Genomic DNA, 16,599 nt, shown 5'->3' with positions numbered 1-16,599 from the left:
TTTGCTTTATAAAAAAAAAGGAAATTCTCGTCGTATACGCACGGTACCCCCAAACCCCACTCCCAGCTTCCACTTTCCACTTTTCCCCCCAACCCTAATCCCCTAACGGCTAACCCTCTCCGCCACCACCTCACCTCACTCTGTCACAGTGTCACTCACCCAGCCACTGCCGCCAGCCGCCCGCCGTCGTCTTCTTCGTCTCACTGCCGGTCTGAACTCCGAAGTCTGAAGGAACTAAGGAAGTAGGAACAGGACAGACCCGCAGATGTCTCTCATTGCCGTCACCGTTGCCGCACCGTCGCCCTCGCCGTTGCTGTGCCGTCGACCTCGCCGTTGCCTCGCTCTTCTGCTCTGTCAAACAGGTTAGCTCCAGTTCTCCTCTGTAGTCTGTTCTGCACTTCTTGCTGTTACAGTGTTATGACTTATGAATAATGTTGTTCTGCACTTCTCCTCTGTTCTCCAACAACCTTAAACTGCACTTCTCCTATGTTATTCTATTATGTGTTGAAACTTAAAATTTATGGGATGAATATGCTTGTTGAAAGCTTGAATCTATGAAATATGAATTATGTTGTTTTGTTGATTTGTTCTGTGTTGAATATGCTTGTTGAAAACGTGAAAATTTGTTGTTTTGTTGATTTGTTCTGGGATGAATATGCTTGTTGACTAATGCTTGAAACCGAGGTGTTGAATATGCTTGTTGAATATGAATAATGTAAATCTAATGTTGTTCTGTTATAAATATGCATGTGCTGTGAATATTTAAGATTGCTGTGAATAATGTAATTATTTAAGATTGCTGTGAATTTAACTATTTAAGCCTTTAAAGTTGCTGTCTTGTTGAATAGGGAATAGGAATTAGGGAATTTAGGATTGCTATTGTTTTATACTTTTGCAACTTGCCGACTTCGAAATCACTCTTTGGATTTAGTTTATGAATTGTTATCCTTATTGTGTTTAATTAAGATACTAATGTACTAGTACTAACTAATTTCATGTTTATCTTTATATCAATTATATTTAGACTTTGAAACTTGGTTGTTTTTAAAATGTTGGTGAATAACTAAAGATATGTATTTTGAATTTATTAAGTTTATGACTATTTTTAGTATTTTATATTTTTTATTTACGTAAAACCGATTTTACCAGTTCAACCAGCGGTTTATCAGTTGAACCAATAAACCAGTGGACCAGTAACCTGACCGGTTCGATCACCGGTTCGATTTTTACAACTATGACTACGACATAGTATGTGTCATGGAGAAAGGATCTCCATGCATAGTCCCTACAGTCTCTAAAGCTAGAGGACCACCAATGCTCTCTGTGATGCAACTCAAGAAAGGGTTCAAGAAGGGAGAGACTACATATTTGGCTCTATTACAAGAGGAGTCAACATCTGAAAGAGAAGACGTTCCTCCCAAAATTAAGGATGTCCTTGAAAAAAATAAGAATATGATGCCTCTCAAGTTGTCAAAACAACTACCACCTGAGAGAAAGATGGACCACAAGATTGAATTTGAGTCAGGAGTAAAGTTGCCTGCCTCAGGACCTAATAGGATGGCACTGCCAAAACTTGAGGAGTTGAAGAAGTAACTCAAAGATTTGCTAGATGCTGGGTTCATCCGTCCATCAAAGGCACCTTATGGCACACCAGTCTTGTTCCAAAAGAAGCATGATGTTTCGCTGAGACTATGCATCGACTATCGAGCACTTAACAAGGTAACCATCAAGAACAAATATCCTATTCCTTTGATAGCCAATTTGTTTAATCAACTTGGTAGAGCCAAGTGGTTCTCAAAGCTGGATTTGAGGTTATCACCAAGTGAGGATTGTCGATGGTGATGATCCTAAGACTACGTGTGTCATGAGGTATGGATCGTATGAGTGATTGGTGATGCCTTTTGGCTTGACTAATGCTGCTGCAACCTTCTGTACCTTGATGAATGAGATCTTTCGACCTTACCTTGATCGGTTTGTAGTGGTCTACTTGGATGATATTGTTGTCTATAGCAATACTTTGGAGGAACATATAGAATACTTACGAACCGTGTTTAAGATCTTGCGAGAGAATAACCTATATGTGAATAAGGAAAAGTATTTCTTTGCAAGGGACGAAGTCCATTTCTTATGACACATCATTAAAGATAGAACTATTTGCATGGATCAAGGAAAGGTGGAGGCTATCAAAGAATGAGAGCTGCCAAATAAGATATTTGAATTGAGGTCATTCCTTGGGTTGGCTAATTACTATCGGAGGTTTATCAAGGGATACTCCGCCAAGACTGCACCATTAACTAATCTTCTCAAGAAAAATCACTCCTGGGAATGGTCAAAGGAGTGTCAAAAGACCTTCGATGAGTTGAAGGATGCTATCACAGAAAGACCAGTACTGGCACTGCCAGACTACTCAAAGGTATTTGAAGTCCACACGGATGCTTCTGACTACACTATTTGAGGGGTTCTGATTCAAGAAGGATATGCTATTGCCTTTGAGAGTCGCAAGTTGAATGATACAGAGAGGCGATACATTGTCCAAGAGAAGGAGATGACCGCGGTAGTGCATTGTCTGAGAACTTGGCGTCACTACTTGCTTAGTTCACACTTCATCGTCAAGATAGACAATGTAGCTACAAGCTACTTCCAAACTCAGAAGAAGTTAAGCCTCAAACAAGTTAGGTGGCAAGATTTCTTAGTTGAGTTTGATTTTGAATTTGAATACAAGTCAGGCAAGACTAATGTGGTAGCAGATGCGCTGAGCCGTAAGACTGAGTTGCCAGCCATTTCTATGGTCGAAGGAGATATTGTGCATATTATCAAAGAAGGGTTGCATCATGATCTATTAGCCAAGAAGTTGGTGGATTTGGTTAGAGAAGGTAAGACCAAAAGATTTTGACTCGAAGACGACCTTCTCTATACTAAAGGAAAAAGACTATACATCCCTAAATGGAAAAATCTAAGAATAAAATTAGTAAGAGAATGCCACGACACCAAGTGGGCTGGTCACTAAGGTCAGCGAAGGACCTTGGCACTTATTGAATCTTCTTATTATTGGCCTCAAATGAGAGATGAAGTGGAGAGCTATGTGAAGACTTGTCTTGTGTGCCAACAAGATAAGGTTGAAAATAAGACACCAAGTGGGTTGTTGGAACATCTGCATCCATCATAGCGACCGTGGAAAAGTGTCTTTCTAGATTTCATCTCTACCTTACCAAAGTCCGAGGGGTTTGGATCTATTCTTAGGGTAGTGGATCGAATTTCGAAGTATGCTACCTTTATACCTGCCCCTACGGACTGCACTGCAGAGGAAGTAGCACGACTATTCTTCAAGAATGTGGTGAAGTATTGGAGATTACCTAAGAGCATCATTTTTGATCGAGATCCACGCTTCACAAGACGACTATGGACAGAGCTGTTCAAACTCCTTACGTCAGAGCTTCATTTTTCAACAAGCTTCCATCCTCAAATCGATGGGCAGACTGAGAGAGTGAATGCCTTACTCGAGTGTTACTTGAGGCATTTTGTAAGCGCTAATCAGAAGGATTGGACAAAACTTCTAGACATTGCTCAGTTCTCATACAATCTGCAAAGGAGTGAGTCTACAAGGAAGAGTCCGTTCGAGATTGTGATTGGATAACAGCCGTTTACACCTCACTCTCTTTCTTTCTCTTACTCAGGGAAGAGCCCTGGAGCTTATCATATGATTAAGTCATGCGAAGAACAAGCAAATGTCACTCGTTCTTACCTCGATAAAGCTGCAAAGGGGATGAAGAAATGAGTAGATAAGAAGAGGAGGCATGCAAGCTACCAAGTGGGAGACAAGGTAATGATTAAACTTCTTCCACAACAATTCAAAGTCTTTCGCAAAGTTCATAAGGGCTTAATCCGCAAATACGAAGGGCCATTTGAGATCATTGGACGTGATGGGGAGGTTGCTTACAAAGTACAACTTCCTCCCTCTATGAAGATCCACCCAGTCTTCCATATGAGTATGTTTAAACCATATCATGGAGACAAAGACGAACCGAGCAGAGGTAATTCGAGACGTGCTTCGAGTAAGTCCGAGTGCCGGCACGGTAGTGTTGGAGTGTGTCCAAGGCCGTGACATTCAGTTTATAATATGTGTCCTTCACACTCTTAGACCATATCCATAAAGAAATTTTTAAAAAATAAAAAATATAAATAAAAGGTTCAAATAATATTTCATTAAATGTATATATTAAACTAAGATAATATATGTAACACCCTATCACCCTAAGCTTTACCTTTAGCCATAAAGCAAAGGATAATAAAGTGTTACGACCGTTCTAAAACCCATACAATAATATATATATATATATATATATATATAGAAAAAAGTAATAATACTAAAAGCTTGATGAATGAATGAAAGCTCAAAATCGCATAAAGTGGAATTACAAACACAAAATGTTCACACATGATAACTAAAACGCGTAGGCACGACAAGAACAGAACATAATATATACAACCTTCCATAAAGCTCCATGTGAAATTACAAATGTAAAACGTTCACACATGATAACTTAAACGCGTAGGCACGACAAGAACAGAACATAATATATACAACCTTGCATAAAGCTCCAAGATACAAGGTAGTAGCTAATAGATAAACAAGTTGTGTGTGTGTGTGTGTGTGTGTGCATTATCTGAAAGGGGAACTAGCCGCAGCCCGCAAAGTTTAGGCTGACTAGTCAAAAGATACAACAGAATTTTATAAAAGGCTTACTTCCTATCTCTCTAAGTTTAACGCAAAAGCCTCTAAAACAACAAAATATACAAAAAATCAAAAGTGAGAGAAATCTACAACTAAATAAATAAAAGACTAAAATGTGATCCATCATCCGCTCTGTCACCATCTGCAAATTCACCGAGGTGGATTGCGACTTGCATCTGAAAACAACAACAACGTATGATATGAGAACCGGAGGTTCTCAGTATGGTAACAGTGCCCAATAAATAAGATATAAGGTTATGGGAAGCCAAAGACAATTCTAGAACTTCACATCGATATAATGATATTCAAGCTTAACGAAATGTATGAATTAAACCATAAACAGGGTAATCTAACTTAAGGGATATCTAACTAAACTAGTCACTGCTGTCCCACAGCCTTCACCAACCTATCCTCCATGCGATTCCATTGCCACCGCCTACCAAATCTCCTCAATTCCAACAGAAAACACAGGTAATGCAAACAAGTAAAGTACAAGTGATATACATATACAGCAAGTAAATCAAATAGTAAGTAGACATGTGATTCATTTAGGCATAACAAAAGTTAAGAAAAACAAACAAGTACATAGAAGATTCATATGATGAATGTCTATCCTATTAACTCGTGATATCACTTGCCGGTTCAACTGCCAACCCGACACATCCTTTCGGATGTAGCGTTTTTGTCACGCCCAGGAATATAGTGCCCTACTCACTTTTTCTTGGCGCTTCCTGGTGTATAATGTCTAGCCCACTTATTTCTGCGCCCCGTGGATATAGTGTCCGACCCACTCTTTCAGGTTATAATGCTCGAGTTTACTCTTGCGGCAGAGAAGGTTATGTGAGTGGGAGACTACCACAGCCCTCACATCTAAACATAGGCGGGAGATTGCCACGGTCCCTACGCCGATGCCGTACCTCGACAAACAGGATTTACCACCGTCCTTGCCTGAGGCGCATAGCGACTTTCCAAACCAATGTATTTTATGTGAGTAGGAGACTGCCACAGCCCCTATGCCGACTTACCAAATTTCAGCATATCAGTAATATATAATCCTTGTCAACATTCTGGTCCCAAACTCATCATAACCATCATCAATTCTCAATTTCATATTCTCATTCCGTTATCAACTCATCATCAATGTACTACTCCACAACTCAACTCTCACTAATTTCATCCACCCGTCTTAAAAAACCAAAGTATCATCAAACCCCGATTTGCCTAGCATAAATCGGAGAAAATTCTATTCAACTATGTGTTTGTTTGGGCGCCATTATTTTGATAAAAAAGATCTTTTTTATTTTTTAGTGTGTTTGACAAATTTCTAATAGTAAAAGTAAAAGCACTAAAAAAATTAAAAAAAATATATTTTTTGAGAAGTTGTAATTTATATCTTTTTTTTAAAAGATCTTTTTTCCTTAAAAAAATATGTTTTTCATGTAATAAATAAACAAAAAAGTACTTTTATATTGTTACACCCAAACATAATTGATAGATAAAAGATATTTTTGCATGAGATACCCAAACATAAAATTACTTTTACTTTTCCATAAGATCTTTAAAAAAAGATAACTAAAAAAAAGATTTTTTCTTAGAAACTCAGCCAAACGAACTCTATATCATAAGCTTTGGTCATTTCTAATTTAATCGCCACTTTTACTTCTAAGCTCTACCATTTTGTTGTAAAATAATGCTGTACTCGTGAGAAATAAGAATATTGTGAGAAATTAATCTATCCTTTATCAAAGTACTCTGGTTGAAACTTACTAGTTTATTCTTTGTACTTTGAAGCCTATGAATAAGGACTTTAGATATAAACTTTTTAAACAACTGAAAAAAGATTAATAGGCTCCACCTAAGTCATAGAATTCACATCCAGAATATTCGAAATGAGGTAGATATGGATGTGATTAAAACATTTGAGGATTCTCCCACCTTAAAAAAGCTATATAGAGCTTAGAACACATTCCTACTATATAAGTTCTAATAGTATTGAAAAAATTTTACGATCATTGTATCATTTTTTAGGATACATTGTGGGTGCATACTAAAAATGAGGCTCTTTTTTTTCATTATGGATTTGTCATTGGTGTTGTCTAATGAAATGGATGCATGACCAATATTTCCACTGCTATGGAACTTATTCAAAACGTAGGTAACGTTTAGCATTGTTTTTATTTATTTTATTTTATTTTATTGAGAGAAAAAGACAAACGCAGCATGCGTTTTGTTTTTTCAAAACTTTTTAAATTTTTTTTAAATTTCCTTTAAAGCCAATCGTAAGCTACGTTTTGATGTGGTTTGTGTCAGCTTTTTCCATAAACGCAGGTTGTGTTTTATGGGCTGTCAGCCTTTTTTGTTGAGAAACTAAAAACGCATGTTGCGTTTTGTTTAAAAAAATATGTTTTAAACACGAGTCTGGCCTATAAATACGAAGCAACACTCTCATTCAGCTTGCCTTACTCCATTTCTACTCATTGTATTCTTTTTTCTTACACATATGTTGTAGTTCTGAATTTTTTTGGCAGTCAGGTGTGTCAAAAAATCGGATTAGGTGAGGTTGCAGTTATGAAAAATATTGCAAATTTGCGAGTATATTATAACGGTGAGGTTATACCAAACACACATGAGAGAGTAACTTTTGTTTGTGAATGTCTGTTGTTATTTGCTATTCCATGTACCATGAGTTTTGTAGAGTTGCAAAATGGACTTTGTAATAACATTCAAAGCCACATTTCGAAAAGGGTGAGTAACATTTTATACAGGAATCCTGTACAAGTATTTGGTGGGTTGATACAGTTTCAAATGATGCCCATCACTGACGATGCCAGTATGCAGCATATGTTATGTATTTATCAACAAACCCGATTTCATGTGCCGATGATAGAGTTGTACGTTGAGTTCGAACAGCAGTCAGAGTTGGGCGCGGTCGGGGAGGAGGTCAATGTTGATGAGCTCGAGGATATAGATTGGGAAGAAGATAATAATGACAGTGAAGAGGAATTCGAAGCAAACTATGAAGTCGATGACGAAAATGATGACGGAGACTTGGCAAGCAATCTGGCGGTGCAAAATTAAGCAAATACGATTGTAAGCCAGCACCCGTTTGGTGTTCCGTCTTTTATGCGGACATTAGATCTTGAAGCCATGCATGCCCCGGAATTTCCTGAGTATGCAAATACGGATATGTTATGATTATTAACTCAAGTTTTCTATAGTGCTTATTTTATTTTCCTTGTCTGACTGATGGTGGTGCGCATGTCGTAGGTGAAGGCAACGCTGCGGCGGAAGATGGCGAGTTTAGGGTCGAAATGAAATTTGGTTCGAGAGAGTCAGTGATATCTGCAATCAAAAGCTACACCATCTCTAGAAGAGTTGATTACACTGTGTATGAGTCTGAGCCACAGACATTCTATGCGAAATGCAAGGGGTATGGTGCAGGGTGCGACTGGCTTATCCGAGCTAGCTTGATTCGAAAAAAAGTTTGTTGGGAGATCAGGATATACAATGGCAAGCACACGTGCACCGTGGGCATGATTTCACAAGATCATGCCAAGTTGGACTCGAACACAATTGCAGATGCCATTAGGCCGTTGGTCGAAGCAGACCCCTCGATAAAGGTGAAGTCTGTTATTGCAGAAGTCCAAGGCAGGTTCAACTACGCTGTGAGTTACCGGAAGGCTTGGTTGGCAAAGCAGAAAGCTGTCGCAAAAGTTTTCGGTGATTGGGAAGTTTCTTACCAGACTCTTCCAGTATGGTTGAAAGCAATGACAGTGAAGATGCCAAGGTCTCGTGTTCAAATTAAAACACTCCCCGTTTACCGTGAGAGTGAGGAGATTCAGGGTGTAAGAGTTCTGCACCGCGTTTTTTGGAGCTTCTATCCGTGTATTGTAGCATTCAGACACTGCAAGCCACTAGTGCAGGTTGATGGCACGCACCTGTACTGAAAATATAAAGGTGCACTTCTGGTAGCGGTTGCACAAGATGGAATCAAAACATTGTGCCTATTGCATTTGCGATTGTCGATGGCGAGACAGCAGACGCATGGTTGTTTTTCCTAACCGATTTGTGGAGATATGTTGTACCATTGATGGTGTGGGTATTATTTCTAACCGCCATACCTCCATCGACACTGCAATAGCTCGCAGTAACGGTGCATGGTCACCACCAAGGGCGTGGCACATGTACTGCATTAGGCACATCGGGTCCAACTTCTTAAGGAGGTTCAAGGCTCCATATTTGCATAAACTTGTGGTGAACACAGGTATTTCAACTCGCTGTTATGGTTCTATTCATAGTAAATTTGTGGCATCTGCTTATGATTAAATGGTCTGTTCTACAAGCTATTCTAGGACGGAGCAAGAGTACAACAAAAACTACCAAAGGCTTAAAGAGCGGGGTGAGGCATATACTCAATGGTGCGATGAGATTGGTGTTGAGAGATGGGTGTTGGCATTTGATGGTGGTCATCATTGGGGACATATGACGACAAACTTGGTAGAGTGCATAAATTCTGTCCTGAAGGGTGCACGCAACCTTTCTGTGACTGCCCTTGTCCGGTCAACTTTCTATCGACTGAATGAGTTGTTTACTCGGAAGAGTACCGAGGCTCATGAGCGTCTCCGCAACGGATTCACATATTCACAATTTACAAGGAAGAGAGTTGAAGAAAGCTTCCAATGTGCAGAAAACATTGTGGTCAACCGGTTCGACAGGCGCAACGAGATGTTTGAGGTTCGCGAAATGCAAGATGGTACCATTTACACTGTTAACCTTGCGCAACGACACTGCGACTGTGGCCATTTCTAGGTCGAGCGACTCCCATGTCGCCACGTTCTTGCATGTTGCGCCAACCAGCGTCTTGATTGGCAGGTGTACGTGCACGACGTGTACAAGATGTCTGAAATTTGCAAGGTGTACATAGGCGAGTTTGTTCCTCTGGGTGACCCATCTACATGGGATAGATATGAAGGAGCAAAGGTGATTGCCAACTGGACATTGAGGCGCGCGACGAAAGGAAGACCAAAGTCAACCCACTACTTAAATGAGATGGATTCGCGGGATATGCGTGGTCCTCGCAAGTGCACTATATGTGGACGCGAGGGACATAGCCGCAGCCGATGTCTTCAGCGCGCAGGTCCAAGCTCCGCTGGAGGTCATTAGTTATTAAGCTTTTCAATGTAACTTTGTTATGACGTACTTCACAATTATATGTTACTTTTTATGTAACCTCGTCATTTATTTTAACTTAGTTAACAATTTATAATAAATGGAGTATTTAACTTTGTTATGTATCTTTTTAATAAATAAACATTTCGTTCCAAAAGTGAAACATGATAATCTTAAACAGAGTTATATGAGAACAAGGTTAAATATGTCATAATAATAATACTGAACAGAATCATCTAAATACTCGGTACGACACTGAATACAAATCTGAATACAACATAGAATACAAGATCAACTACAACAGACTACTTCCTCGGTGCCTTCTTCGAATACAAGGATGGGGTGTATTTGTCCGGAGGCGCAGTCTGTGTCCGTAAGTTATATGAATGACCCTGAGACACACCGACATCCAACCCACTGCTTGCACCGAAATCTGTCATGCTCGCACCACCGGTGTCATACAAACTGGAACCACTTATCCCTGAACCACTCGCTCCACCAAGGTCATACCAGTGCTGCAAGTCGTATCCCAAATCCCCCTCTTCCTGCTACGGATACTCATTCAAATCAAACAACTGAGATCGTGGTGGTGCGGAAAGATCGGACGAATCTACATGACCCATCGACTGATCAAAGTCGAAGTCACTGGCATGACCTGAAGTGGCGCGACGACCCGCAGACTGCTGAGATGTAGCAGGCCCTTCCTGTGGTACCGTCGGAAATAGATAATCTAAATCTCTCAAGACCTGAGAGAAGCTGATAGTGTTAGATCCACCCAACGGACTAAAGTGACCGGCGGCTGGAATTACCAGAGGTGGTATGTAGGGCTCAGGTGCCTGACTTAGCTGTGGTTTCGGTATATATGGTGCCTGAGTTGGTTGTGGTTCTGGTATATATGGTGCCTGCTGCTGATATGTAGGCTACTGCTGGGCATATACCGGGACTGATAGTGGTGCTAATAAGCCGGAACCTGATTAACAACTAATTACAATTAATAGTAATTACTGATAAATAATTAAATTCATAATCCTAAACATTAATAATAATACAACTGGTAATTAATAAACATACCTGAAACTGCTGCTCATGAGGTGGGACTTGAGGCTGATGGCCAGCTGGTTCTTCCTGTTGCTATTGTGGTTCATCGGCGCCGACCTCTTCACCTGGAACTCTATCTGACAGTCGCAGGTGAACTCCATATTGTTGTGTGTACCACTCGTAGTACACTGGGAGAGGATGAAAGTCAACAATCTCTTCGCCTATCTGCAACGCGTTATAGCGGTCAGAGCTCCACCTGTTAACCCATTGACTGTAAATCTGTCCCCAATCATGGTTTTGTGCTCCTGTCAACCGCTTGCAATGATCACGACCAAGGTCGAATGCAAGGCCTGGTGGAAGCTGTTGCATCCCGAACTATCATCTAACTCGGTCTGCTGGGTGCCATTCTATGCACTCGAATGACACTAGTGGCGACTGGGTGGAGCAGATAACCAAATGGGTGTCGAGGACATCAGGAACCCCCACTCCCATATACGGCCGCCATATGAACTGCACATTAGTTACGAAGAGGCCGATTAGAAAAATTATTCTTCTGAATAAAAATATTGGATATTACTGGTTACAACTTACATCGTCAGATGTCAAGTCCCATGTCGTCGAGTCCTCGCCTAAAATGCGCAATAGGCCTCCGTATATATCTTGTATGTCAGTGCCAATGACTCTACCTAACAAAAAACATAATAATAGAATAACAAATTAATAATAATAATAAAAATAATTACAATAATAATAATAATAACTAATAAAAATAATAGTAGTAGTAGTAACAACAACAACAACAACAACAATAACAATAAAAATCAATACCGTCGCGCAAGTGGAATACCAACATCGCCGAGCTGATCGCGGGGTATAAGTGCCAGGAGCGGCATACGCTCCCACGCTCAAACAAAAAACAGTGTCAGTGGGCCATCCATCTCTTTACATTTGTATCATGATGCACGACACAACGATCTGTACAGGTGTGCCAGACTGGCTGCCCCCCAACTGTACGATGAGATAAGGTGGAAATCCCGAAGTAGCGGTAGAAACTTCGAGTTCAATGAAGTGGTCGACTTATCCGTAAACACAATTGTTCCGAGCACGCAGAAAATGTGCGCCCGGATGTATCGCTCAACCGACTCCTGAGTATCACACAGCTCGCTATCTCTGCACCGCCGGACCCATGCAATATTAAGCTTTCCCAACACGTGATCTTGCGGACCGGGCTCCTGACCAAAACACGCAATGCAGTTCTCCACCAAAAACTGGTGACTGCTGTCTGATCTACCCGTAACGGCCTCCCCATTAATCGGGAGACCAAGAATATAGGCCACATCTTCCAACGTCACCGTGACTTCACCGACCGGAAGATGAAATGTGTGAGTCTCCGGCCGTCAGCGTTCCACCAACTTACTCAGTAGTGCAGAATGACCTCTCATTTTGCCTACTCGCGAAACGTGTTAAAACCCAATAAACTCTAGTGCCGCTGCAGCTACCTCGTTAAAAGTATCGGACGGATCAAATTTTCTAGACAACAAATTCCTGTTAGCCTGCAAAAAAAATGATAATTATTAAATTCTAAATAATATTGGTTAATAATAATAATAATAAAAAAATTAGCAACAACAATTAAACAGTATTATTATTATTATCTTAAAACATAATAATAAATTATTAAAAAGTCATAAATATTAATCTATTATTTATTATACTTCCCATACTAACAAGTTTTTTCATCAAATTTAAATATCATAATACTGGCTTATAATAATAATAGTATTATTAATATTAATAACGAAAAATAATAATTATATTGTTTGTTAAAAGATAAATAAACAAAATCTAAATAAATATATTTATTTATCATAAAATAAAATAAAAAAAATTTACCTATTGAGGATGATCCAAGTACTTAATAATGTGATCTTCAGGTTTAGTAAAATTTTGAACTATTTTTTATTTAATAACCAAATGAAGCTATGCTTTTCACTCTTCTTCTTCCTCCCACAACCTTCCTTACACAACAACACTCTTCACTCTTCAGTAACTCTCTCACATAACACTTACTCTTCAGTAACTCTCCCCTCTGAGTTTTGTATTTTAAACACCCCCGCAACAGCCTTCTCCAACACGTGGCGCGCATGCAGCTAGGAACGCTGCAAAACACAATCAACGTTTGGCTGTGCAGGGCTAACAAACGCAACCTACGTTTTGCTTAGCCCTATGTTGGTCAACACTGCCCCTCTTAGCATGCAGGCCACGTTTCGCACCATGGTTTCGTTGCCCAGTCCAATTGCAGCCTGTTGCAGGTCCACAGATTTTTATTTTTTATTGCCACTGCAAAACGTTACCTGCATTTTGCAGGTCTCTGAATAACCCAGGTCCACATTGATGGAAAACTCATCATGCATCCATATTCAAAGTTATCGCCATCATTCTCTCCATAACCAAATTAATTTCTGTAAAAATGACTTTCTTAACTTTTTTTATAGATACTAATTTTAAAAGTCATCGATTTATGTTAGTTGTAACATTAAACTCAAAGTTTGTAAAAATTGGAGTCGGATCACCATGGCATGTAGACAAGAATTATTTATTGAAGAGTAAACTACCATTTCTACTCATAAAAGTTGAAAACGCTGATATATCTATCCATAAAAAACAAAATTACCATTTGTATCCATAAAAAATGGTTTTTACAAGCAAAATTATCCAAACCCTAAAAAATTAAATAAAATTCCTAAACCACCTTTCTCTCCACCACTACAACTATCATCTCCTCATCCTCCTCCTCTCTCTCTCTCTCAATGTTCCGCTAGGGCAAGTCTTGCAGGCTTCGATGGTGCAACCAGCTCTCCCCACCCGTGGAGCATCGGGCCTTCACCCCCGAAGAGGACGATACCATAATCAGAGCTCACACTCGGTTCGGCAACAAGTGGGCCACCATAGCCCGACTCCTTTCCGACAAAACTGACAATGCCATTAAGAACCACCGGAACTCCACCCTCAAACGCAAGTGCGCCTCCATAGGCCCCATCGACGATCCTCACTTCGCGCAGCCACTCAAACGCTCCGTCAGCACCAGCGCCGCCGTACCCGTGTCAACGGTGGTGGTGAGGTACTCGTTGCCGACGGTGATGGCGACGATGGAGGTGGCGGGCCGTGGCCCAACTCATCCATGCCCTTCACCACTTTGAGTTTCCTGTTTTTTATTTTTTTCTCGCTCCTTTTCATAACTCAATCTTCAACCTCCTTAGGCAAAGACCTGAACTTTAGCTTCAGCTCCTGTTGCATAACAAAAGCATCAACTATAGTGTTGCTGTTATTGCTTATATTAGTAGTAGTAGTAGTAGCGGCAGTTTCAATTGGAAACCCTAATCTCCTGAGATCGTCGATTCTAATATTGGAGTTGGGAATTGTGGTTAGGGTTTGGGATACACCAGGAGGAGGGATAAACGGATTTTGAGTCAACTCGAAGAGATTTTGCAGGTAAGAGAGAGTGTGGTGGCAAGGAATCTGAAGATGGTTCTGTTGTTGTTGATGATGGTGAAGCCTTTTTTCTGGGTTGAGAATTCAAAGAAGCAGAAGAGAGAGAGAAAAGTAAAGCACAGAAGGAAAGCGAAAGAAAGAGAAAGAGGAAGGAGTTGGCAGAGTTGATGAATTATGGCGGCGGCGACGAGCTCAAAAAATGGAAGGAGAGAGAGAGGATGGGTTAGTGGTGGTGGTGGCAGTGGTGGTGGAGAAAAGATGAGAACATTGAGAGAGAGAGGAGAGGGGGGAAGGAGAGGAGATGATAATGGTAGTGGTAGAGAGAAGGGTAGTTTAGGAATTTTATTTAATTTTTTAGGGTTTGGATAATTTTGCTTGTAAAAACCATTTTTTATGGGTACAAATGGTAATTTCTATTTTCTATGGGTAAATATGTCAGCGTTTTCAACTTTTATGGGTAGAAATGGTAGTTTACTCTTTAAATTATTATTGACTATGTAGAGTATTTCTTTAATGTCCTAAGTCATTAGGACATTACAAACTTTTATAGTACTCCTAACATTTTTTAAGCCATTTTTTTAAAAATTATTTTGCATAGAATAAAGGGAATTTTAAGCCATTTTAAGCCATTTTCTATGCAAAATAATTTTTAAAAAAATGGCTTAAAAAATGTTAGAAGTACTATAAAAGTTGAGCAATGCTAGGGGGCCAGCAATTTTTGTGATTGGTAGCCATCAATGATGATTTAATGGTGTGAGATTGGTGTGAGATTTCATCCAATGACTCACATTTATCTGCTGGTTACATGCTGGCCAAAATTTAATAAAATTGCTGGCCCCATAGACTTTTCCATAAAAGTTTGTAATATTCTAGTATTTTAGGTAAATACGGGTTATAACTATATTTATTTTAATTTTTAAATTATTATTGACTATGTAGAGTATTTCTTTAATGTCCTAAGTCATTAGAACATTACAAATTTTATAGTACTCCTAACATTTTTTAAGCCAATTTTTTTTAAATTATTTTGCATAGAATAAATGGCATTTTAAGCCATTTTCTATGCAAAACAATTTTAAAAAAATGGCTTAAAAAATATTAGGAGTAATATAAAAGTTTGTAATATTCTAGTAATTTAGGTAAATATTGGTTATAACTATATTTATTTTAATTTTTAAATTATTGTTGACTATGTAGAGTATTTCTTTAATATCCTAAGTCATTAGGACATTACAAATTTTTATAGTACTCCTAACATCTTTTAAGCCATTTTTTAAATTATTTTGTATAGAATAAAATATTTTTTTGTGGTATAATTTAAATAAATTTATTAAAAAAATTTATAAAAAAATATTCAGGTGTAGTTTGAATTAATCCACTTCGAATTACGTTGAATGGCATGCATGGAAGTAGTTAGTTCAAATCAACTTGATTCGAATTACATATTGCTGCCTAATTCGAATCAGCTGAATTCGAATTATGTTGCTTTGAGTGTCAGTGAGTAATTCGAATCTATGTGATTCGAATTACATGCAATCTAAGTTCGAAGCAGGTAGGTTCGAACTACATATAAACGTAATTTGGTTGATTGATGAATCAGATTTTGCTTTGGCTGATTTGTGTAAAATTATTCTCCCATTGACTTATTTATGTTTTTTGCCTAATTTTTTTCCTATTATTTTATATATATAAATTATACTTTCTTTTTCTCTTTTTTTTTGTACTTCCGTTATAATTTTTGTAATTTCTTTATTTTGCCAAAATTTTCTATGATTTTGTTTTTTATATATTTTTATGTATTTTAATTAATAGTTTTTAAGGGTGTTACTATTTTATGAGAATGATATAGCTTGAACTTTGGTTATCTAGGAATTTACTAAGTGGCTAGAGTAGTTTCACGTCACGAACCAACTAATGCTAGCAATTAGAATGATAAAAAAGACTAGCCAATCTGAGACTAAATGGGAATCAGTAAAACTTTTATAGGTAAAGACCTGTCCACGTGAAATAGACTGGGATGAGACATAGATACCCTCTTCAAGGAACCCATTAAATACACGTGAATATAAATTACTGAATTATCCTAATATATATATATATATATTTCTTAAATTTGGTAATTCTAATTTCTGTCTCCAATTTAAACTCTTTTTTTTTTTTAGACTTAT

At 38.7% G+C, this 16,599-nt stretch overlaps 2 protein-coding genes across 2 annotated transcripts in view; both read left to right on the top strand.

The window, feature by feature from the left end:
- LOC107646352 lies at window positions 3,824–8,679 on the top strand. The gene is made up of 5 exons (XM_016350543.1): window positions 3,824–3,940; window positions 5,563–5,710; window positions 7,242–7,337; window positions 7,428–7,787; window positions 8,000–8,679. Exons 1-5 carry the CDS (start codon window positions 3,824–3,826, stop codon window positions 8,677–8,679), a joined length of 1,401 nt encoding a protein of 466 aa, XP_016206029.1.
- The window catches only part of LOC107646351 (disease resistance protein RPP8-like), an 11,258-nt gene continuing 7,824 nt past the window's right edge, over window positions 13,166–16,599 (top strand). The window contains exons 1-2 of the mRNA XM_016350542.1: window positions 13,166–13,251; window positions 13,776–14,060. Of these exons, the coding sequence (XP_016206028.1) occupies window positions 13,166–13,251; window positions 13,776–14,060 (371 nt within the window). The remainder of the gene's footprint in view (window positions 13,252–13,775; window positions 14,061–16,599) is intronic.

This window comes from Arachis ipaensis, chromosome B06, assembly GCF_000816755.2.
Source record: "Arachis ipaensis cultivar K30076 chromosome B06, Araip1.1, whole genome shotgun sequence".
Lineage (NCBI taxonomy): Eukaryota > Viridiplantae > Streptophyta > Magnoliopsida > Fabales > Fabaceae > Arachis > Arachis ipaensis.
The sequence above is the reverse complement of the archived record's forward strand: the minus strand, read 5'-3'. Positions and strand labels throughout refer to the sequence as shown.